A 24529-nucleotide genomic window follows, 5' to 3' on the forward strand; every position below is an offset into this window, starting at 1 on the left:
CATCGCTAAAATAAACGAAAACGTGTAATTTACTTTTAAAGTAAATTTATCGTAGTAAATCATGATATAAATTGGTTTGATACAGCTAAATATCATAAGAATTAAAATCTCAGATTATAGGAGAAAATATAATAATATTATATATAATAATATTACTACTCAACCTTATCTACAACGAAATTTTTTAACTGCTTGTCCTTGAACTATTACGTACGTTGTCGCAATTTAGTGAGAATGAACTGCGCTAGTAACACTCACTATCAACGAACTAGGTATTTGAATCGAAAGTGGGAGGTGTGTTATTATTATTGTACTTCAACGCGGTGGTATTATTTGGCGAGTAGTCGGTGACGTTGATATGCTATCTACATTAGTGGCTCGCTTTAAAAACCGGCTTCAATGTTTGTTTGTTGATTTTGACTAACAGATCTTGTGAAAACTAATTTTACTTTTATTAATAAAAGAAGTTTGTTCTTTTAGTTAATTTTAATATAAAACTGTGTTAGTAAATAAATAAAACTGAGTGTTACAAGAGCTTAAAACTGTGCTGGATCTTTACGCCTGGAACTCCTACTCACATAATTATTTCAACGATTTTATTATTTTTATTTTGAACTATGAGTCCAACTGTTGAAAAACCTAATTCTAACAAAGTGGATATCAGGTAATAATAAATTTTATGTAATTTATAAAAACATTCGGATCTAACACAAGTATTTTAGTATAATTTATTAGTATTTTAGTATTAATTTATTTATTAACTTTTCAAAGAATGCTTTAAATTTTATTTTATTGCGTGATTACATCTGCGAGAGATTGATTCATGAAATTGTTTTTCTTATGCATAATTATTACTTTCGTAAACAAAGGTCTTCAGCTAATAAGAGATAAACAAAAAGAAAAAAACTAGTGCAGTGATTTTCTAATGCAAGTCATCGTATTTTAATAATTAGATTGTTTATTGTCGAAGCATTTCTTCTGACCGCTAATAAAGAATCTTCGTTGTACGCCCCCCCCCCCCCCCCAAAGAAAGAATAATATAATTGCACCTTATTTATTTAAAAATATATCGATAAACACAGACCGTTTACTATCCGCAAAACTCAAGTGTCCTGGGGAAAATTGTAAATTAATAAATTGAGTTTACCCAGATATGCTTATATTATTAAGCGAAGATTATCATATAATCTTTCGCTTATATTATTACATAACCCTAGACAAGATTATATTATTATTGTTTTACAAAATAAAATCTAGGCTGCATATCGTTTACCTTAATTCCTTCGACCCGTAATTCGTCTTTAAATATTTTTAAGCTCCTAATAGTTTCAACTTGAAGAAAAACTGTTTTACTTTTTCCGGCGATATTAAAGGTAAAGTATGGTAATCATATCAAAAATGAAGTGTCAGGATTTTGCAAGTCTGTAAGTTTTAGTTTGTAACTAGTTCATCTAGACCAAAAACATATGTATGTACGTACTTATGTGTATGTGTGTTACTCTGCTTTTGACCTTATATCTCAAGAACGACTAAACCGATCTTCTTCATATTTTCACAAATTTCTCTATATGTAAGGCAGTGATCATAATTTTATTTTTTTCAAATTTCGGTAACGTAGGCGGGGTTGGAAAAAAATTCGCCATTTCGACCTTCTTCGAGGTATTTTAAAGAAAACTTTATTAAAGCAAATCTGTTACCGATAATCCTTATCTAAATAATAAAAAAAAATTCAAAAAGTCAAACCCCCTCTTAAAATTGAAATATATATTTTGTGTTCTTTTTCTTTATCTTCCTTCGGTTTAAATATTTACCAAAAATTTTTGGAAGTTTATTGGAGAATGGAGGAAGGAGGCAGCAAAAACCATTTAGAAATAATGTTGACTATCTCCAGAATGACTTAAAACTTGAATTTTAAATTAAAACTGGAATTTTAAATGACTTTATCAAATAGTTTAATCTTACTAAACCTCAATTTTCTATGACTATTATACAAAGTCAAAAATTAAGAATAGCGAAAACTACCTCTCCTCTGTTTAATTCTGTAAAAATTTAGTACCTTCAATGCCCCATATATAAAATTAAAAAAGTTTTTTTTCATAATTATATTTTTATTACTGCATGATTTTTAAGACAAAAACATCCCTGGATCAAAGAGATTACATTAAATCCAATTTTATTTTGTAATATTTTGACCTTTTCCAACTATTATAAACACTGCATAATTAGGTGATTAATATTTTAATTTTTAAACACTACTGATTTAAATCAAAAATATGTCAAGTGAAAAAGTCAGGAAAGTTATGTAACCTTTTGCCAGTTTTTATTTTTATTTATTGGTGAGATCGTACATTAATATAATTTTATTACGTAAAGAAACAGTTAACGGTAAATAATGCAATTAATACAATATTTATTAAATCTTAGTCAAGCAAATAATATTTAGCAAACATTTCTTACTATTCTGTGAATTGCGTAACTAAATGGAAATATTTTTAAAATATTAAATACTAATTAAATTTACATGTGTAAATTAAAGAAGACCTAAATGTTCCGAAGGAAATAAGCCAGATTAATTATTTAGGATAATTAATATTCTAAATAAATATTAATAAAACAAAGAAAATGAAGAATATTATTAAAACAAACAAAGCCTTAACTGTCTTGGCTTCGCAAACGATCTAGCGTTCCTTGCAGAAACAGAGGAAGAGGCTGAACACCAGATAGAATCATTGGCCTCTATCGCAGCGAAAATTGGACTTCAGATCTCGTACGAGAAGACAGAAGCAATGTTCATTAGAAAGACACAGCGGAAACATTTGGAAATCAATGGTTGCAGAATTAAAATAGTATCAAAATTTAAATATTTAGGTGAATCCATCACATGGAATCTAAACGAGAAAATAGCAAGAAAGAGCACACAGACTAGCAATGGCACAAGTGGTCACACGAAACACCTATAACAAGAAATGCATCTCCAAACAAGCCAAGATAAGATACTATAATACGGTGATCAAACCGGTAGTAATGTACGGGAGTGAAACACTGGGTCAAATCAAGATAGCATCGAGAACTGAAAAATTAGCCAAAATAGAAGGAAGGATCGTAAAGACCTGTATTGGCGGGGTAAACTTGGTGGAAGGAAAGTGGAGATTACTCCCAAACCATAAAATCTATGAGGTCGTTACACCAATTACAGAAGAAATAAGAAAGAAAAGAATAAAATTCTTTGGCCACCTCTTGCGTTTGGAGGAATCAAGGAAAAGTAAACAACTCTTGGAAAGATTGCTAAAGCTAAAAACGCAACCAGTGTGACTCACTGAGGTGCTTCAAGACACCAAAGAAGCAGGCATTGCACTGCAAGATCTCATAACAGGATCTGGAAATTATAACAACTTGCCCGGCGTTAAATTTGCAGAAAAGCCTAAAAAAAAAACGGGGACAGTTTGGACAGAGGAACGGAAAAAGGATTTTTCCAGGAAAATGAAAGAGTATTGGAAGATAAGAAAGACTAAACATAAATGACTAACTGGTCCTTCCGGGCCGTAAATAAAAAAAAAAACAAAGAAAATATTTTTATTTGCATATTATCGAATGCTTTGAAATATGCAGTAAATAATTCTTTCAGTTACGCGTGTTAAGTTTTTAATTGTTAATAATAACAGATTTTGCCATAAATGTTGTTATTCCTGACAAAGGAAAAGTTATTTAAATTTAGGGCACATTACCATACAGTATCTTAATTTTATTCCAGTTGTTTTATTTGTCAGATAACTCTAACACACCCTGGACTATAAATGATAAACATAAGTGATTTTAATGACGAAAAAGCTATATTTATCTGAAGTGTATTATATCCTATTTTATTTTATTCGATAATGTATTAATTTGATGTATACGAGTACATATTTGATCAAAATAAATATAATATTAATAAATACTTGAAAATTAATTAACGTCAAATAATATTTTCTAGACAACTAAACTTTTTGTCGATAGAATACACAAAAAATCATTGTGAAGTGATATTTTACTTGAACCTACGGTTCTCAAACGTCAGAAGATAGAACATTTTAGATATTAAAAATACAATAATGGTTTTCAGTAACGTAAATTACTGGTATGTCGTATGACTATGAATAAAATTTTAGTTTATTTCTTAGTATAGGTGAAAATAAAGTAATCACTTAGGAGGTGGAAGTCATACTTATTAGTAATAAAGAAATACTTTTTATTTGCCGTTATCGTTTTTAATATGACATCAACACTTGTATATTTTTTTGGTTACGTACAATTCAATTATGGTTATTAATTATATTATACCACTAAGAGAAAAAAAGTTATAAATTCATAATGAAAAAGAATTCTGTTTGTTGGAAGTCAAAAGAAAACATTTTATGAGGTTTGTACGCCGCTTGTATTTATTTTTGTTTGAAGATAGTAAAAAATAGTTTTACAGTTACTGATAATATTTACATCATAACACTATCTATGTTCAATAAGATTGCCTCTCCTTTGCATTAATTGAACGAAAGAGAATATTATTTAATCTTCCTTCATATTAATGGTATAAAGGAATTTGAAGAATTTCTTAATTTTTACGACTGTCCTAACTGTTTATAAAATAAGGAAAAAGATGTGGGATAAAAGATTTGAGAACTGGTTATTTAATTGCTGCGAGGCATTGCAACAGTGTTAGTTGTTCTTTATAACTTTTAATTATTAATCTGCACAGTTTTACACTTGTTCTGAGTTGTAAAATATTGTTAACAAAAAATTCAAATTTACAATTAAATGCTTAGTTCTCTGATAAACTTAACTGTATGGTACATCATTAATAAAAATAAAGAAAGTAAAAAGCAGTCGAGTTTAGCTGTAGCATCATTACTTACATGTTACTATCGGCTATGTAATTAATAGATACACTTACATTTATTTATACATCACAACGAGGAAGAGTTTTTGGTAAGCGTTATTTTTACTCAAAATCATCATTTGCACTTTGAAACACTTATTCGAAGTTTTTTAATTAAAAATAATTAATTAATCAGCTTACCGAATAAGACACAAAATTACAGAATATTCGTTAAGATTGTGCATCACTATTTCCTTCCTCTCTTTTGTTCTCAAAGTTAAGAAAGTATTTAAAATTATTTTATGAAAAAATTATAAATATTTCCATTGTATGTTAAATATTGTATTCTATTTTAAAATGTTCAAAATCTCTCGTACTTCTATTGAAAGCTGCGCATTAACAAGCTCTGAAAGTTATTTTCAGTATAATAAAAAATTTTACATTGAAAATAATAAATTAAAAAATAATATCTCTATACATAAGCGAATATGTGTATGCAGTTTACTACCCTATGTTTTTCCCCAGGGTTCCTAGAGACTTGAGTTGAGTAAACGGTCTATGTTTATTTAATATATTTTTAAATAAGGATAAACTATTAAAATGTGTTAACTACTACGTATTTCAGAATTATCTACCATTGATTTAAAGAAGATAGAAGTTTTTGTTAAAAAGAGTCACTCTAGAAAGTTTTTTCTTTATGATTATTTCTCTTATTAGCTGAAGAAGACCTTTGCTTAAAAAAATTAGCAACAGACGTCAAATTAGTTTGCTTTGACTCGATTACAAATAATTTGACTAAATAACAACTCCTAAACATTCATGTTTTCCTAAACGTTCTTCGTTCATCAACGAATTCAGAATTAGGAATGTTAACATCGAGGTCAGACTAACATTCAAGGCCAATCGTCCGGATCACTATTAGTGAAGTAATACGCTTATACAATACAGTATTTTCATCCTGTAGATGTTCTAGTAAAAATGTCAGAATTCGATTTTATTTATCAACAGATGAGTGTGGGTTTATTGATATTATTATCCTATTTATAAAACGGATTGTGTACAGGAGAAAAAGTAATAGCTGCCATTTTGTATTAGTCAGCATGTTTTGATTTTTTATGGAATAATAAAACTAATTTTATCTAGGCGTGAAAGGAAAGAAGCTGCACTAGCCACTTTTTATCTAAGCTTAACATTATTATTATAACTGTTTCGTATTAATGAATTACTGCAATACAAGTAATAGTAATAGTTAAATAGTGAATAATATTTAATAAACGAATAAATCTTTTCACATTGATTCTTGTTTTAAAGATGCAATAAATGTATATTATTTAGATTTACTAGTTGTTCCATAAAATACACTAACAGTGAAAAGATAAAAAAATTAGATAAAAACGTTAAGTCCCGGTATAAAAAAGTTTTGCTAACTCTAATTTTCTGTATTTTGTTTTAGAATATTAGATTTTGAATTATCGAAAGCAAATTTGAGAGAAATTATCCGATTCCTTACTATCAAAATAACAGTAATTGCTCTATTAAACAGTATCTGAATAATATTAAATTGATTAATTCTACGACAGTTAAGATGATGCTAAAAAAATTTTAAACGTTGCACGATTCAACTATGCTTTTCTTCATTATAGGTATTACGTATATATATTAAACTTTACCTTTCCTTTATAACTACATAAGGCAATAAACATTACTACAGAATGATAGATTTGATTCGGTGAAACATAACCATGTTTTACTAGATCAAATCTTTTTTATAATAAAAATATTAAATTAATTGTAGCTTTTTAAATGTCATCATTTTTAATTTTTAGAATCTCGATTGAACCCTAAGGTCATAATTAGTTGTATGTCGATCTCTCTGTTGTTAGATGGAATTTATTATAGCTGTTTAAAAATTTAACTCAAATAAAGTACAAGTTTTCATGTGGATACAAGAAAAATATTCAAATTTCAAATTATTCTTGTTTCTAGAAAATAAAAAAATAAAATAGAACCTCTGTTAACTGAATAGATTGGAACCAACGCGTAGTCGTTTAAGAAAAAAGTTTGTTAAAACGAAGATCTATTTTCCATTGACTAGTTGTTACAATAAGTAAAATTTTTATGAATTATTAAATTGCCGATAGAGGTTTAAGGTGCAATACTCTAATTAAAATTACTTTTTTGTAGTTATAATTTTAGCTTAAGTAAGTACGAAACAACTCGTATTATTTAAAGTTATTGTTGTTCTTGACTCCTTCGCTTCAAAATAGCAGGGCATACTTCTTTTCTTTTAAATAATTTTTGTTTGATTTTTAATCTCAAAGAAAAAAAAAAGATAAACTAACTAGTATTCACTAACAGCTAATGATAAATCACTAATAGTGATTTCAATAAATTTTTATTAACCTGTGTTTAAATAAAATCGTTGGGTGTTTGATTTTTTCAAACACTGAAGCACATGAAGCAATTTAAACTCTTAATTTTTTTTAGTTAAGGATATCATAGGTTGCTTGATTCACCTAAATTGTAGCCAAATAATAGCTATTTACAACAATGTCTACTTTACTTCTTTACATTCTCTTTTATCCTCTTATTTCTCATTAATTCGATTTGAACTTACCACAGTTTCAATAACTTTCAATAACTCATCAATCATAATTTCATTTTATATTATTTTCGGCATAATAACCAGCTTTTTAATTATTTCATATTGGATCGGTTTAATGTATCCTTCAGCATTCTGTTTGTGTATCATTAATTATTATAAAAATCAGCGTTCGAAAATATTAAAAAACTTAACAAACGTCAAACACATAAAATTTTAATTGCTTGTATTAGAAAAAACTACACAAACATTAAAACTGTTTAGTACTATAAATAGAACGAATACTACTACTTTTTCAAACATACTTCGATAAACAATTAATTTTAGAATAATAAATAATAATAAAGTAAAACAAAAATTCATATCCGTGAATAGCGTGTCCCGTATTTGTTAATACCCTATGTTTTTCCACACGATTCCTAGAGACTTGAGTTTTGCAAAAAAATAACAGTCTTAACAAATCTTTTTTTCATAGTACAAATATACAAATAAAATAATAGAAAAAATTGTTGATGTTTATGATAAAAAAATAAATATAAAAAGCTTTAGTGAAATATACAAAATTAAGTGTAATGAATGTAATAAAATATTTACTGGTAAAAACTAACAGGTCAAAAAGCCTGATTACACTAAAGCCTGATTCCACAAGATATGAAGTAGAGAAAGGTATCAATAAAATGAATATAATTTTCCACGTATTTGGATATGACAGGCATCTTTTATTTTGCCATAGGTTTTCATATCCACCTCTATGACTTAATGTATACTTTCTTCATCATATTTGATTTCTAACAGTTCTACTTGGCAAGTTGTGTCAGCCTCTTCGATATTTACGGTAAAAGGATTTTTCATCTAGTCACACACCTTCAATTTCAAAATTATCGTTTATATAGTTTTATTTAAAGGCAGTCTTGACAGTAAGAATAATTTTCAAAACTGAAAACAGAAAAAACGTAGAGAAAATAAGTGTCAAGTTATCTCTCTTCGTTATTTCATTTAATATGAGAAAGGATGAATTAATATCAAAACTTGAAATCTAAAAAAGAGAAAAAAGAATATTACTGACAGTTCTAGCATAAAATCTTCTTACAGTGAAAAAATTAATTCTGAAAAATTGCAGCTAATTTTCAGGTGTTAAATTTTTTTTTAAATAAAAATTTAATTAAGTACAACATAACTGGAAGTTTTTAAAGAAATAATCGCCTCATAAATTTAAAGAAATTCTTCATATTAAAAATTAAAAAAAGAAAGTTAATTTTCACACAGTACCAGGTAAAAATTTTACAGAATTTAACCAAACTGTAGTGTGTAATTTTTATTCTTTATAAGTAATTTTTTTTAACATCTGTTTTCAATAAACTTGGTTTTAAAAAGTCGGTTCATCAAGAAAAGAGCGTAACCCTGGTTCAAAATTTTGAGAAGGAATTAGCTTAAAAATAATGAAATTCATACAAACCTTAATTTTTCTTTTAACAGTATTTTTCTTAAATCTATCGTGAACGAATTTTTTTTTTAATTACTGGGAAAAACACTAACTCCTCAGAAGAGAAAAGCTGAGAATATTTTTTTCAATTTTGTGAGTTGGTATTAGGTGCGTTAAAATTCAAAATTTAAGCGAAATCTCTGATTTGTAAAAGCTGTTGTTATTCGTATTTCAGCGCTAAATAGACTATTATGCTGAAGCAGTTTATAATAAATTATTGTATTAATTACCGTGGCGTTTTTCACCAATCGATGCGTACTTCTCATACCATTTCTATTATTGCTTCCTTGATAAGACTAACCTAATTTAAATTATCTAAAAACATTTACCAAGTAAAAGGGCTTTTTTCGAAATTCCTTCAATGTTTGAATGTCGTTGAAATTTCCCCGCTGAAAAGGGAAGAATGAATCCATTGAATGACTGGAACCGGATAAGTCGTGAGTTAGATATTAGCGATTCAATATTATTTTTTAATTCCTGGTAGAATAGTAAGAGATAACAAAAAAAATTAAGAGTTTTCCTCAAAGGTTACTTTCATCAGTTTTTTGGTTAATATGTTTTTGATACTTATTTACGGAACCTTAAATTTCAACGTAGTAGAATTGTATATAATTGAATTGACGTTGGGGAATTTTTTCAAAGAAAGAGTAATTATTCATAATATTTTAAATCTGCAAGATCATGAAATGGTATTTTTCTTTGAAGAATCAAACTAACAATCTGTTCGGAAAATGTTCTGTCTGCGATTGAATCCTAACAAGCACAAATAAAAGATTATTGTAAATATATAAAAAAAGTTGAAAAAAAGTTAATATTGCAAACTTAGAAAAATTCCTAAAGATATTTATTTCTTGATTTAATTTTCTCAAATTTGTTAAAGTGCTTGAAAGTTTATACTTATGGATTTCTCTCCAAATTTATCGAATAATTTACTCTTTCCAGTATTATATCTAAAAGGTGAATAAAACTTACAACTAATATCACAGAAAAAAACCAAAATAAAACCAAAAGTAAATAGAATTTTACAAAATCCGAGTTAGGTGAAAAGGGCCCATTCTCGGATAACAAAAATACTAAAAAGAAAACTAAAAACCATAAAGGATCAAACATAAAACTTAAAACTAGGTAAAAAAACTAAAATAACAAAATTAAATAAAACTTAAAACTAACACAAATTATATAATTAAAACTAGGTTAAAAACAAAAATTAAAAAAGGGAAATAAAACTTAAAACTAAAAATAACTATATAAAATTTAACAAATTCCGATAGGAAGTGTAAAAGGATCCCTAATCTGATAAAAAAATCAAAAACACAGAACCAAAAAAATAAAAAATAAAAGTAAAATTAAAAAAAAAATAAATAAAAAATAAAAACACAAACTTATTAAAAACTCTTCCAGCGTTAAAAAATATACGCAACAATATTACATTTTTTGTATTAACCCAGCACTACGCAAAAAAAAAATATCCGGTTTAAAATTTCATTATCATTGCACAAGACAACACAGAATCTTTAATCTGCCGGAGTTTATTATCAACGGTAGCCGTCCAGTCACCTTGCCACTTTGCTCGTAGTGATTTTTTTACATAATTAATAAAATCAGAAGTAGCAATTCGGGTGGTGAAAGGGGCTGGTTACATGCTTCTTTGGCAGCGGAATCTGCATGTTCATTACCTGGAATACCTACGTGGCTTGGGACCCAGCAAAAACTTACTTCTTGTTGCGATTATTAAACTCAGCGATTGCGTTGTAAATTTCAATGACGATAGGATGTGTGGAATAAAAGTATTTTAAGGCTTGGAGAGCATTACACGAGTCACTGCAAATAAGAATGTTTCTATATTTAGGGTTAATGATATTTATAGCGTATAGTTCAGCGGTAAACACACTCGTAATACCGGGTAGACCAAACATATAAGTTCTTTCATTGACAACAAACGCACAACCAACGGTATCGTTTTGTTTCGATCCATCAGTGTATACAACCGCGTCTGGGTTCATCTTGGAGAGAACACACGGAAACATTTGCTGGAAGACAGTAGGTAGTGTTGATTGTTTATTGTATGTCGTAAGGTCAAAAGTAAAATTTATAAGGTTTATTCCCCACGGAGGATATGAGCCCGGATAGAATGCAAAGAATGGCGGTGTGTCAACATTTATATGCTGCAGCAGACAACGGGTACGGACACCTACAGGGGCAGTACAACGTGGACAGTCCTCATACTTTCCTAAATTAGGATTTCTAAGGACAGTCAAAAGCCGAGTGATTTGGCTGTACTTTGAGATGAGCAAAATAAGATAATAAAAGCTGGTCTCGTCTATCCCAAAGTGATGGTTCACCACAGTCTACAAGTAAACTTGCGACAGGGCTTGACTTAAACGCGCCTGTGGCAAGCCGAAAGAAAGCATGATGTACACCATCCAGCATTTTAAGCACGGTTTCAAAAGCTGAAGAGTAGGCGATACAACCATAGTCTAAACGGGAACGAACAAAGGAATAGTAAAAACGTATCATACGTGACCGATCGGTTCCCCAGTTGCTGTTACGAAGGAATTGCATCATAGCTAACAGTTTGGAACATTTCGTTTTCAAATCTTTTAAATGTTTTATATGCCAAGTAAGACGGCTATCAAAAAATAAACCTAAAAACTCAACGTAAATAGAGATAGCAATAATCTCTCCATTCAGAAAAACTTGCGGAATAGAAGGGTTTCGTAGCAGAGAAAAGACTACACATTTTGTTTTTTCGGATGAAAATGTGAAACCAGTAATCCTGGACCAAGCTTCAAGGTGAGATATAGTGTTCTATAGTAGTCTCTTTGCTGTGGGTGTTGAACGGCTCGCAATGAAAATAACAAAATCGCCAACAAATAGAGAGCACGGGACAGGAGCCTGCACACAATTGGTAATACTGTTTATGGCTACAGAAAATAAGGTGGCACTTAATACACTACCTTGAGGCACTCCATTCTCCAAGATGACTCTACTTGACAGCGAATCGTCCACACGAATACGAGACGTTCGGTGAAATAAGAATCCCCGGATAAAAGCAAGCATATTGCTCTTCATTCCCCAGTCTTTAAGAGTGTTAAGAATACCACGTCGCCAGGACGTGTCGTACGCTTTTTTTATATCAAAGAAGATAGCGACGAGGTGCTGGCGATTTAGGAAAGCGTTTTGTATGGCTGTTTCCATTGACACTAAATGGTCAATGGAAGATCATCCTTGTCGGAAAACACACTGTTCTGGCGATAGAAAGCTATGTTTCTCCAAGTACCATGTAAGCCTGCGGTTTACCATTCTCTCCATTACTTTACACAAAACGCTTGTTAAAGAAATAGGGTGGTAGCTTGAGGGGTTGGTTTTGTCTTTACCAGGTTTTAGTAATGGTATAATAAATGCTTCTGACCAGCTGGGTGGGAACACTTGTTCGGAGAATAAACCGTTGTAAATATTCAAAAGATGTTGTAGTGCCGAATTAGGAAGGTGTGGAAGCATGCAAGGCGAATGTTGTCTGGTCCAGGGGAAGTGTCCCGTGAGTTTTTAAGTGCATGTAACAATTCCTTAAATACGAATGGGGTGTTTAATTCACCAACCAAATCACCAATGTTTAACGATAATACTTCTATCTGTATCTTGTACCTTGAAAATCGTTATTATACTATGAAGTGAGAGACACCGAGCGGAAAGATTTTGCTAGAGTATTTGCCACAGCCAAAGGTGATGAAAGGAGTTCTCTTTCATAAAAAAGACCAATAATAGATTGTTTCGGTGATTCGAAAATTGTACGGATTTTTTTTCCACACAGTAGACGTAGGAGTAGTGCGTGAGATTGTGTTCACGTATTTCATCCATGAACTCCTCTTAGCGCTCAAGAATACCCGACGGCATACCGCTCTAGCCCTGCGGTATAGATTTAGATGTTCATGTGTAGGCCTACGATTAAATTTGCGTAGTGCCTGCCGTCGATTCCTAATAGCATATTTGCAATCATCATTCCACCATGGAATGAAAGGACGTCTAGGATTACCCGATGTTTGTAGGGTATACCTGTTGGCATTCTCAAGTACCATGGACGTAAAAGAGGAATATTGGTCAAGGATGTTCGCACAATCGTCATGCTGTGATTGGAAGGCTTTTTGGTATCCATTCCAATCCGCCTTTTCAACAATCCATCTCCGTGGCCTTCTTTTAATCTCGCAGTCTACACCGAAACCAATAATAATTGGTCTGTGATCACTGCCGTGAAAGTCATCACAAAGAGACCAATTAAGATAAGGGAGTATATAAGGTGAGCATATGGAGAGATCGATGTTAGATACAGTACCAGATGATAAGGACATGAATGTGTGTGATCCATTATTCAGTAGACAAAGGTCCAAGTCTTGTCTCACTCTGTTTATCATATTTCCTCGATTGGGGCAGATGGTTGAGCCCCAAGAAATATGGTGGGCGTTGAAGTCTCCTACTATTAACGATGATGGTATTTGCGTGAGGAGATTTGAGACATCTAGAGCACTGAACTCAGTGTTCGGTGAGAGATACAGATTGCAGATATGCAATTTGAAGAGGATAGAGACTTTTACTGCAACAGTAGGAATGAGAGTGGTTAGTTGAATCCTTGTAGCCCACACCCCATTCTTCATGAAAATAAGCCACTCCACCACTCTCTCTACTGTCTACTAGACAGTCGTATCTCTCACAGAAGTATCCTCTATGTGTTACTGGGTCATGTTTTAGAAGGTGAGTTTTTTTGGAAACACATGATGAGTGGATCATTATTGTGGATTATTAACATTTGTAAGAGTTTGTTTCGATGTAGCGGTGGAAAAATATACATCTGGTTTAACCAGGTTCCGTGAATTATTTATCTTTTTATATTCTCTGCTTGCTCCGGGAAAGATATCTTTTGCTCACTACAGATTTTGAGAATTGCCTTTTCTTCTTTAAAGGTTGGGCAATCTCGGGAGCGGGCTGTATGTGAACCACTGCAGTTCGCACATTTTTCACCTTATTTGCAGTTAGTGCCATTGTGTCATTCTTTAGCACATCGAGCACAGATCTCCGTTTTCGAGCAGGATGTTGTTGTGTGGCCATATCCTTGGCATCTGAAACATCGCTGTGGGTTGGGTATGAATGGTCATACCCGAACCGAGAGGTAACCAACTTTAATCTCCTCTGGTGGAACAGGGAGATTGAATGTTAGTACAAGAAACGGGGTCGGTTCTTCTGTCCAGCTCTGCCGTTGCATTATACGCTTCACTTCAACAACATCTTGATGGCGAAGCTCATCAACTATTTCAGTGATAACTATATCTAAAAGGTTTCGATAAAAAATTACTCCCCGGCTCGTATTTAAAGTTTTGTGGCATTCTGCACTGATATTTTTACCACCCATATTACGGAGACGTAAGATAGATCGACTCTGTTCATCGTTGAATGTTTGAACCAGATTCGATCCGTCACCTAATATCCTGATGTTCTTCGGGGAACCACTTGCACCTGTTATAGTTTTGTTTATTAAGAAAGGTGAAAACTTTTGGAGGGTTAACCTTCAAGGTTACCTTGGAGGGTAACCTTCCTGACTATTTCGGAGAACAACGAATCTAATATTTTTAGAATTCAAGTCTAATGATTTGCGGTTCTCTTCAGTAGGACTTTTATCCTTGTCAGACAAATGTGACCGACGTCTCTTCACAAGACTAGATTTGGTGGTTTTTCAGATTAACCACCAACCATCATTGTATTTATTATTGGAACTGAAATTTTGGTCTCACGAGTACCGGCGAAAAATGGACCACTCAGCAGAGCGCACGCGTACTGGAGCTAGAGCTAAATACAACTGGGTTCACCCTGATACCCAGAGGACATCGTTCGAGACTTACTACGTAGAGCCATTCACCCATCGGCACGATTTGTTCCCACCTTGGGTTACGGTTGCGTTTCGTAAGATGTCGCAACACTACCGAGTGTAAATGTAAGAAATATTAGTGTAGGATGGTGTTGTGTAATTGTATAAGTGTGTATGTTGTAATTTATGTAGTGTTCTTGGTGTAGTATATGTGTATAATGTAAAGTGTTCTGCAGTTCACTGTATAGTGGGAAGAAAAGCTGCAGAGGCAAGGCCCGTGGGGACGCCAACCCCCAAAATCTTAATGAATAAAACTCCCCGTCGGGGAACCCAGTATTCAATTTGATTGACAGCTTGTTTTGAAAGATGACAGAAGGTTTAAAATTAAAATTCATAAATAAATTACAATTTCATTATAAATTACAATAATTCTGTAGGGAACATCTGCTAAGTTCTTGTTCAGTTTTCTACCATTTTGTTGCGAGTTTATTTTTTAAAAATTAAAGCGGTTAATAAATGAAATATACCGATCAGTTACTGTTAAAAAACAGGAAAATTTTGAATATTTCAAATTCATGAAGAAACATAATTACTTAAAATTTTTAGGAACATCTTCTAACTTCCTTGTTCAATTTCCAAATGAAAGTGATTTTGAAAAAATTAATTAAGGTAAAATAAAATTATTTTACGGACAAATTATTGATAAAAAATGGGAAATTATGTATTTCTCGTAAATATTTAATTTTGAACTTCTGTTGCTTAGTTTTTTTTAACAGTAAGAAAGAATACACAATAAAGAAAAAAAAATCAAAGAAAAAATGATGTTAAAAATTTTAATTTGTTTCATATAAATACTACTTCTTAGCTTCTTTTAACTTAGAATTAAACAAAAAAAATTACAACTTTTTTTAAATTACAAAGTTTCAACCTTCTGAACCTAGAAATATTTTTATTATTTTTTTCGTTAAAATAAGGCTTTATCAGGATGGGAATTATTTATTATATTTTTTGTTTTGTCACAATAGTAGTTGAACATTAAAAACTATATTTTTTTATAAAGTAAGGTTTTATTTTAAATGCTATCGCATAAGAAGAGAACTTCTTTAATTTTTTTGTTAATGTAGAGCAATTTTATAATTTTTCTTTTAGCATTAATGGCATGTTCATTTGGGGTTTTGTTTCTTCCTCTGTAACTTCAGAATAGATGTATTGATTTTCATTCAATAGTTTTCAACCTTTTATCTGTCAAGAAAGTGATACTGGGTACCCGTAAATGATATTTTAAAATGAAAAGGTTTTTAAGTTAGAAATAAGTAGATTTATCATAGGCATACAGTAAGTAGAGACCTTTAAAAACTCATAATTCTGTTATTTAAACAAACATAACTAATTCCCAAAATGTACCCTTATATGGTTAAAAATCGATATTTTGAAAACATTACCAAAAATAATTCAGATAATTTAAGGTCACATAAGCAATCAATAAATATTAAAGTTAATCGAATAAATATGAAATTTAATCAACGCAGTTGAGACCTGATAAATAATTAAAATAGAAAACAGCAAAATAAAAACACCGAAACAAAAACGTTAAACTAAATTAATAAATATGAAAAATATGAAATTTGTTATCCGTGGTCTACAGTAATATTAAATATGATTTGATTGTTGCTTTAACAAACTTAAATGAGTAATGATTTTCATGAATAAGACTTCAAACCTTTTGGCGTTTTTCTCATGATTGATCCTAAGCAGTATCTATCAACCAATTAAATAAACTGGTTTTAAAATAAAATTAAAAATATAAAATACTAATTATGAAGCCGTTGCACCAATTTCGGCCTAGAAATTCCTCCATCAGATATTGTATTGTTTTCTTCTTTCTGTTTGTACATAGAAGAAGCAATTTAAAACGTATAAATAGATTAGTAAAAACAATAAAAACTTTTTTTTAACATCCTGCTGGTTTTATATTTTATTTAATTTATTTTTAACTCTGTTGAATTTATTGCTAATGACTTTGTGGTTTGAAATCCGATAGATAATCTTAGTTAATTCATATTATTCCATCACAAACATTACTTTCATTTTAATGTCGAACGAGTAAAGAATAAGCTGTATTTTTTATTTTTTTGTATTTTTCAATGTAAATTATTTCATAATTATAGTAATCTCATTCTGTGAAATAATTATAGTCTAAAAAATAATAACAGGGAATTATCCCAAGCTCTGCAACAAATATAACCTTGGTTATCAAAAAATTTAAAAACTTTTTTTTACCTTTATGAGATGATAATAATGGTAAACTTCCTTTTAAATTTATTTTACAATGCACGCAAAAAAGAAATCATTACGTAATAATTATGTCAACTAAAAATTACTCATATAATAATGTGTACATCGATTAAAATGCTAATTACTGTAATCTTAACCTAAAATTAATAATGTTTAAGGCTTATACCAGTGGTCTCCTTAGTGGGGTACGTAAAGTGATACTTGGGAGTACGTTAAAGAAGTATTATAATAATTTGATTTTTGGCCGCTCGCACACACACACACACACACACACACACACACACACACACACACACGCACATATATATATATATATATGGAGTACAACTAATAATTAATTTCATCTTAAGGGTACGCGATCAAAAACGTTTGGAGATCGCTTGTTTATACGAAAAGATAAAGTTATTTTGTTATAAAACAAATGTAAAATAAATTTTGACGATACATCTCCAAATAACGAAAAATAAGCAACATTTAAAATAAAATTATGTATTGTTATTACCAAATAATAAAATTACTCCTGAAACGAGTAGTATTGTGTAATTTGACTGTTGGGAATACTAAAGAAGTTTTTTGAGTAAAACAAGAGAAGAAGTTGGTTAAAAAAATTTTTTAAATCCGTTTTAACAAGTTCAAATGAATAAAAAGCTTTACAATAATATATCAATTGATAAATGATAGATCAATAATTGAGAGAATGTATTCTCAAGTAATATATAAACAATGTGGCCTTGTAATTTAAATTATTTAGAAATGTTCAAATCATTGTATTTAATATGACACACCTTAAAATAAAAAAAGATCTTTATTGCTCAAGTATTTTAATTATTTAAGTATATAAACATTTTAAAACATAACTACGAGCAACTGCACTACATTTTCATACTTTTTGTAAATTCCAAGTAATATAATCGATAGCTCTTATTACATATCTTCCAATGTAAATAAATTGAAAAAACATAGTATAAATCGTAGAAAATCTATTTGCACCTCTTAATTCGTTTACGCACAAAATTTAAATCAGAGCTTATATTTATCAAAAGTAAGTCGAACCCTGGTTAACCTGAATTGTTTATTTGTACGGTAGTCATTCAGTGTTGTAAAACGACATCAAAATACTTCATCCATTTATATACATAAATCGAGCTGTTAGCTATATTTTCAGAAATTCTTCATTGTATTAATTTTTTTCACTTAATTGTTGTAATTTTAAAGTAAGATTTATCCAGTTTATCTTTTGTAAAATTTATTTATTTAGTGGTTATGTTTAAAAACAAACAATTTCTAATTAAACGCTTCCTTTGTATGTCAATAATGAATTTCTGTGAGCGTGTGTAACCTGTATTAATAGTGTTGTTGAAAATCAAACCTTTGATTTTCTGCAAGGTTCTAAAAATTTATCAATACCGTATTCTTCAGAAGATTCTCATTCACTGAAAATCGTATGCATATGAAAGCTTTTATATAAATTTTTAAATTCCTGACCGATAAAAATACGAGTATATTGTATAAGTATGCAAGAAAATCTCTTCAGTCTTTTCAAAATCGGCGGGACAATTTTTGCCAATATATATAGAATTTTAATAAACACGTAAAATTAATTTTAATAAACTTTAAAACTCCAGAGTTTTCCTTTAGAAAATATTTTCAGTTTAAAATATTCTTACTTAAAACTCGATGCAAATTCAAGAAAATATAGAATCGAAGGAAATTCTTTAACGTTTGAGGTTTTCATCAAATGAAACCTCATTTAACTATTATATAGATTTCATAAGAAAGCTACCTATTGTAATGGGTACCATGATTCGACTTCCGGAAAATTTCGACATATCTTCGCGTTTCACATCCTCCAAACCCCAAAACCACCGGTCAGTTCAAAAGTTTATATGTACATATATATATATATATATATATATATATATATATATATATATATATATATATAATTCACTTTCTTGTAGACATGATAATTGCCATAATTTTGCGCCAATCACTATCAAATTGATACATAAAATATAATGACCCAAAATCACGGTCGAGTTCGTTAACGAACAAAATTGTAACATGGGAGTGGAAATGGGAGGATTTTTTGAAAAAAAAAATCGCTATAACTTTCCTATTGACTAAAATATCGAATTCGTATAAATTTCCTACTATTCACTGGATAAGGGCCTAAAACTTATTAAAGTTTTTTTGATATCACCCACCACTGGTCCAAGCGATGGAAAAATGGAGTTTCGAAGACCAAAAAATCATACTTCCGTTAATAGGCACAGCATCGATTCGGTTTTAGTGATTATTAGTCCTCTAAACATTACCTAAAACTTTTGTTTGAAACAATTTTTGATATGACCAACCGTTACGGCAAGGCATGACCAAAATGTTGCTGGAATTATAAGAAGATGGGGCTTGTCGTATTCTAAATATGTGAAACTTTTTTCACATGCAACCATTGTTGTATTGAGTAAATTTGAAGTTTTTATTAACTTTAAGGTAGAAATCTTTTTTATCCCTTACTTAGCACCGGTGAAATCTACCTCCGCTTTCCGGCGTGCCGAAAGGGATTTTTTTTATGGTATCATTTCTTTCGAGTTAAGGAACTTATTTTATAAATTGATATTTATTAAAAATAACGATAAAAGAGTAGAAAAAATGTAAGGCATTTTTATAATTTATTTAACTACTTTGATGTTTTTCTCCACTTATTTTTTTCATTATATTTTTATTTAGACCGGATGGCAACGAGCGTTATCCATCATAAGTAATACCTTTTCTGGCAAATTATTTTCTCTAAGATATCGCTTGACTTCAGGCACAAAACAATCGTAAAACTACTGGCTAAACATTTCTTGCTTCATCCAAGCACTCCGTTGCGAAAAATATTTCACGGTAATAAGTCACGAGTTTTTTTGACTTGCCCATAACAGCTAAAGGAATTCGATAACAATTACTTTGCATGAGAACATACAAGAATACGTTCTTTCCTTACTTTGTATCCAGCTGCAGAGCTCTCGAAAGAAGATGCTAAGGTTTTTTAGAAAGCGCTTTCCAGGACAATCCCGTTTCGTCGAAGTTAATCCTGCGCACAATTTAAATTAAAATTTTTAATTTTTGGACTAAATTTATCACAGTAGTCAGATACAACCTGACTGTCAGCGCTTAATTTTTCGCCCTCAATTGCAAGCTGAAGAATTTCGTGCCTTTTGTTAAATCTATTTAATCAACCCTGGCTGACTTTAAAGTCTGGATCGCCATTTAATCATTCATTCATTAAAAAAGCTGCCTCAATAATTAATGAGACACTTAAGAGTAAGTCTTGAACACGACGCTGTGCGAACCAAATGTGCACTGCCTCATCAAGTTCACCATTTTCTGCTGTTTTAATTTCTTTCTGGTTGTTACATCACCGTCAGTTACTCCCAGTTTATTCATAAATTCTTCTACTTTATCAGCATTTTTTCAAGAATCTCAAAATTTTTGTCAATTCTAAACTTTGATAACTTCCACTTTGTTAGACATTTTTGCTCCGTAAGTACAGCATACAGTAACAGGTACGACACTATTACGAACAACTGACTCACACGACGCAGAGTTCACTGCTGAAGTGTTGGCTACTGATTTGATGATTTGTTGCTCGGATTCAAATCTATTGTTCGAACTCTGTGAATCAAAATCCCATGTTCTACTGCTTCGAATCATTAGTTCTTTCAGGATCCACAACTTAAAATCTTCTGTGGCAAGAGTTATGATTCGAACGAACAGACTGAATACATCTACTCTAACTCTTTCGACTGCTAACGTCTTCCGTTTAAATCCGACTTAGTTAATACTACGCAGGAATCACAGAAAATTATAGGAGTGGAACTATGTTAGTCATAGCAGCTGATTCGATGATTCTGTTATCAGTTTACTAATCATCGAATCATCTTAGTCTTAAAAAAACGAATCTATTAGATAGAATTCCAATTATAAAAAATCATACAAAATGAACAACTCTCATATATTTCATTATTGAACTGTAATATCGTTATTTATCTTTTACAAAATTCATTTAATAAAGAAAACACTTGCATATTAAAAATGCTTTAAAAAACAAAAAAAAAAAGAACTAAATTTATAAGTAATAACAGTGAAAAGTTATGACTTTTAATATTTATAAAATCACTTTAAGTTAAAAACTATTTCTAATTGACATTTAAAAATATTATTTTTGAAACTTAATAACTCGTTAACCTGGTTCGATTTTCAGTAATCAATTGACCATTTTTAGAAAAAATACCTTCACAAGGGGCACTTGTTGCCGGAAAGCAGAAATGTATTTTCATTATTTCATACAACGTCGGGAAAACAACTTTATTTTCTCTTCCAAATGAGGGGGGTCCATGGTTCTTGGTAACAATAGCATTTTTAAATATTTATCTACTTCTACTATACTTAGCGACTGTGGATCCTGGAAGTTATAGGACTAGTTCCGACTTAACAGCTTCGTCAAAATCTTGCATTCACATTGACGATATTTTTTTCATTCTCCTGGCGCACTGGATTTGAACTAGAAGATTGCTATGGAGCATCCACAACCTTTATCCTCTTACCTTTACATATAGAGCAACAGTTATTTATTTATATTTTATTCTTTTACAATGCAGTTCACTATCAGAAGATTTAAGGCAAAATTTCTTGAATCGAGGGTCCAAAAAAGTTGCTTCTTTTAAAATATCTAAATCGCATTTTCTGTTTAATCTATCATAAATTACTTCACATAATTTTGTAATAAATTCGTTTAATTTTACAGAGTCGTAATTTTTTTCTTTATTAAAGGATTACAATGGTTTAGCAGCCATGAATGTAGAAGATAAATTTACGAAACGGTTGTATATTATTCACTGCACATTTTACGTTACTTCATCAAACGTAACAAAATTTCGACACAATTTTCCATGATAAATCAATTCTCATTATTTATTTCCTGCAAAAGACGAACATTAATCACATCCAACTTAATTAATCACATTAATCAGAGATTAATCACATCTGTTGAACATTAATCACATCTGCAGAGATTCTTTAACGGGAAGGATTTTATTGAACATATCATAGATGGAATTCCACCTCGACAGACAGTCTTGTCGTAAAGTCAATACTGGCTGCTTATTTTATTTTTGAATAACTGTCTCCAGTTTTTCTGAAGCATAAGGAATTCTTTTAAAGAATTCCACAATTTTTTTAACCTTAGATCTTGTTTCATTAATAACGTCTAAACTGGACTGCATGACCAAATTAAGGCAGTAGGCGAAACACGGAATATGCCACCACTGACAAAACTATACAGCTTTTACCATATTGCTAGCATTATCCCCTTCCCTTAACATATAGAGAAACGTTAGTTTCATTAACTAATGTTTCACTAACGTCAGAAGGACAAGTAATCGTTTTCTCGAGATCAATTGTGGGATGTTTCAGTCTGAGATGTTGCGTTAAATTTGACGTTTTATCATTTTTAACCGTTATTTGGTATAAAGACAAATTACACTGAGCTTTTTCACTATTTACTTTTTTTAAATGATACCCCACATAAATCCGTTTAGAAGACATTGTGTCATGAAAACCCCTTAACTGTTGAAGTTTTATAGGCTCAATATAAAGTAAAAAAATATTTAAATAAAACATTTAATTAATAATTTTGTTATCATTAGTCAACAGTTGTTTATCGCATACTTTTATAGCGATTATTAAATAAACAACGTTTAAATAAAAAAATTACTTTATCTTAAAATACAGTAATTCAAAATTTTACTTTGTCCCGTGAAATATGTCCGAAATTGATAAAATATTGGTCGTAAAAAAAAAGACAAAATAACAAAAACTATACAGAATCTATAAGATTTTTACTACGAATTATCGAATGAGACGAATTAACGGGGTCCTAATTACTGTATTTATAATTTTTTAGGAAACTTATTTATTTTGTTACAAAATTAAAATAAATTAGAAAAAGAATTATTTTTTACCATTAGACTTTGATGGCTCCTGATTTGCTTTTTCATATTTTTCAGCAGATGTAACTCTAACTTGTTTTTGATTTTATTGTGAATTCGCTACAATTCATATTCGTGCTAATTTTTACAATCAGCAAAGCTTTAACATACGAAATTTGCATCCTACCCCTTTCGGCTGTACGTGGGAATATGAAATGGAAATATGTAGCGTATGGAAAATTCCATGTCTGAGTGGGTTTTAAACCCGGGACCTCCAGATCCGTGGCGGAGACTTTACCCCTCCGCCACGGAGATCGGCATACCATTATTAAATAAACAAAAATGTTTTACTATTATTACTATTTTTAACGCTTATAATAATAATCATTATTAATTAAAATATAATTACATATATATATGTAATTATATTACACATATACGTATGGAATTATATTATATATACACTAGAATTCTCCTTCACGGCTTTGCCTGTACTAGCAACGTTTGCCAAAAATCTCCAGCAAAAATAAAGATTTGCCTCCGATTAACTATCACGTGACCTAACATCTCATCACATACAGTAAGTTTTGTATCTTGAAAATCTTTACCAAGAGGACCATTTTTACGTATAGAGCAAACTGACTCTTATCCACATGATACATTTAATGGTAACTTAAAAGTTGAACGAGCAGTCCTACGGCCAGCGAGGAGCGTAGCAGCGATGCCTGACAATGCTATACAACAGCCAAGTTACCAGTCGATCAAACATACGAGGCGTGAGAGAAAAGTAATGAGACTGGTCACACTGCAAGCGATCTAGCAACGCTGTGTTTAACGATCTGTGCTACACCGGTTTGTTCTTCCCTTCCACATGCTCAATAAGAGTTTCAACTCCGTTCAGCCAACACATTATTTCTGACAGCGCCATCAGTGAAGTTGTGTTTTTGTTGTGTGTTACGAAAATGGAGCATCGAAATTTAGAGCAACGTTGTGCAATCAAGTTTTGTGTTAAACTTGGGGAATCCGTGAATGTGACCTTTGAAAAGTAGAAACAGGCCTACGGGAAACATTACTTATCAAGAGGACAAGTTTTCTGCTGGCACAAATTATTTTTGAAGGCCGAGAACACGTTGCAGATCAACCTCGCTCAGGGAGACCTTCAACTTCAAAATCTGACGAAAACGTTGAGCGTGTGAGGGTTCTTGTGAGATCAGACCGTCGTTTAACAATAAGGATGATGAGTGAACAGTTAAATTTAAACGCTTTCACCGTACATCAAATTTTGACAGACGATTTGGACATGCGAATGGTTTATGTGAAATTGATGCCGAAAAACCTCACAACGGAACAGAAGGACAATCGAAGAAACGTGTGCGTTGATCTTCTTGATAGGAATAACAATGACCAAGAATTCTTAAATCGTGTGATTACAGTTGATGAATCCTAGATATTTGAGTACGATCCTGAA

At 30.8% G+C, this 24529-nt stretch overlaps 1 protein-coding gene across 1 annotated transcript in view; it reads left to right on the top strand.

The window, feature by feature from the left end:
• Positions 1-324: 324 nt before the first annotated feature.
• LOC142321708 (xanthine dehydrogenase-like) overlaps positions 325-24529 on the top strand; it is a 146836-nt gene continuing 122631 nt past the window's right edge. The window contains exon 1 of the mRNA XM_075360011.1: positions 325-664. Coding sequence (XP_075216126.1) covers positions 618-664 — 47 coding nt within the window. The 5' untranslated portion in view covers positions 325-617. The remainder of the gene's footprint in view (positions 665-24529) is intronic.

The sequence above is a fragment of the Lycorma delicatula genome, chromosome 1 (genome assembly GCF_047948215.1).
Source record: "Lycorma delicatula isolate Av1 chromosome 1, ASM4794821v1, whole genome shotgun sequence".
Taxonomy (NCBI): domain Eukaryota; kingdom Metazoa; phylum Arthropoda; class Insecta; order Hemiptera; family Fulgoridae; genus Lycorma; species Lycorma delicatula.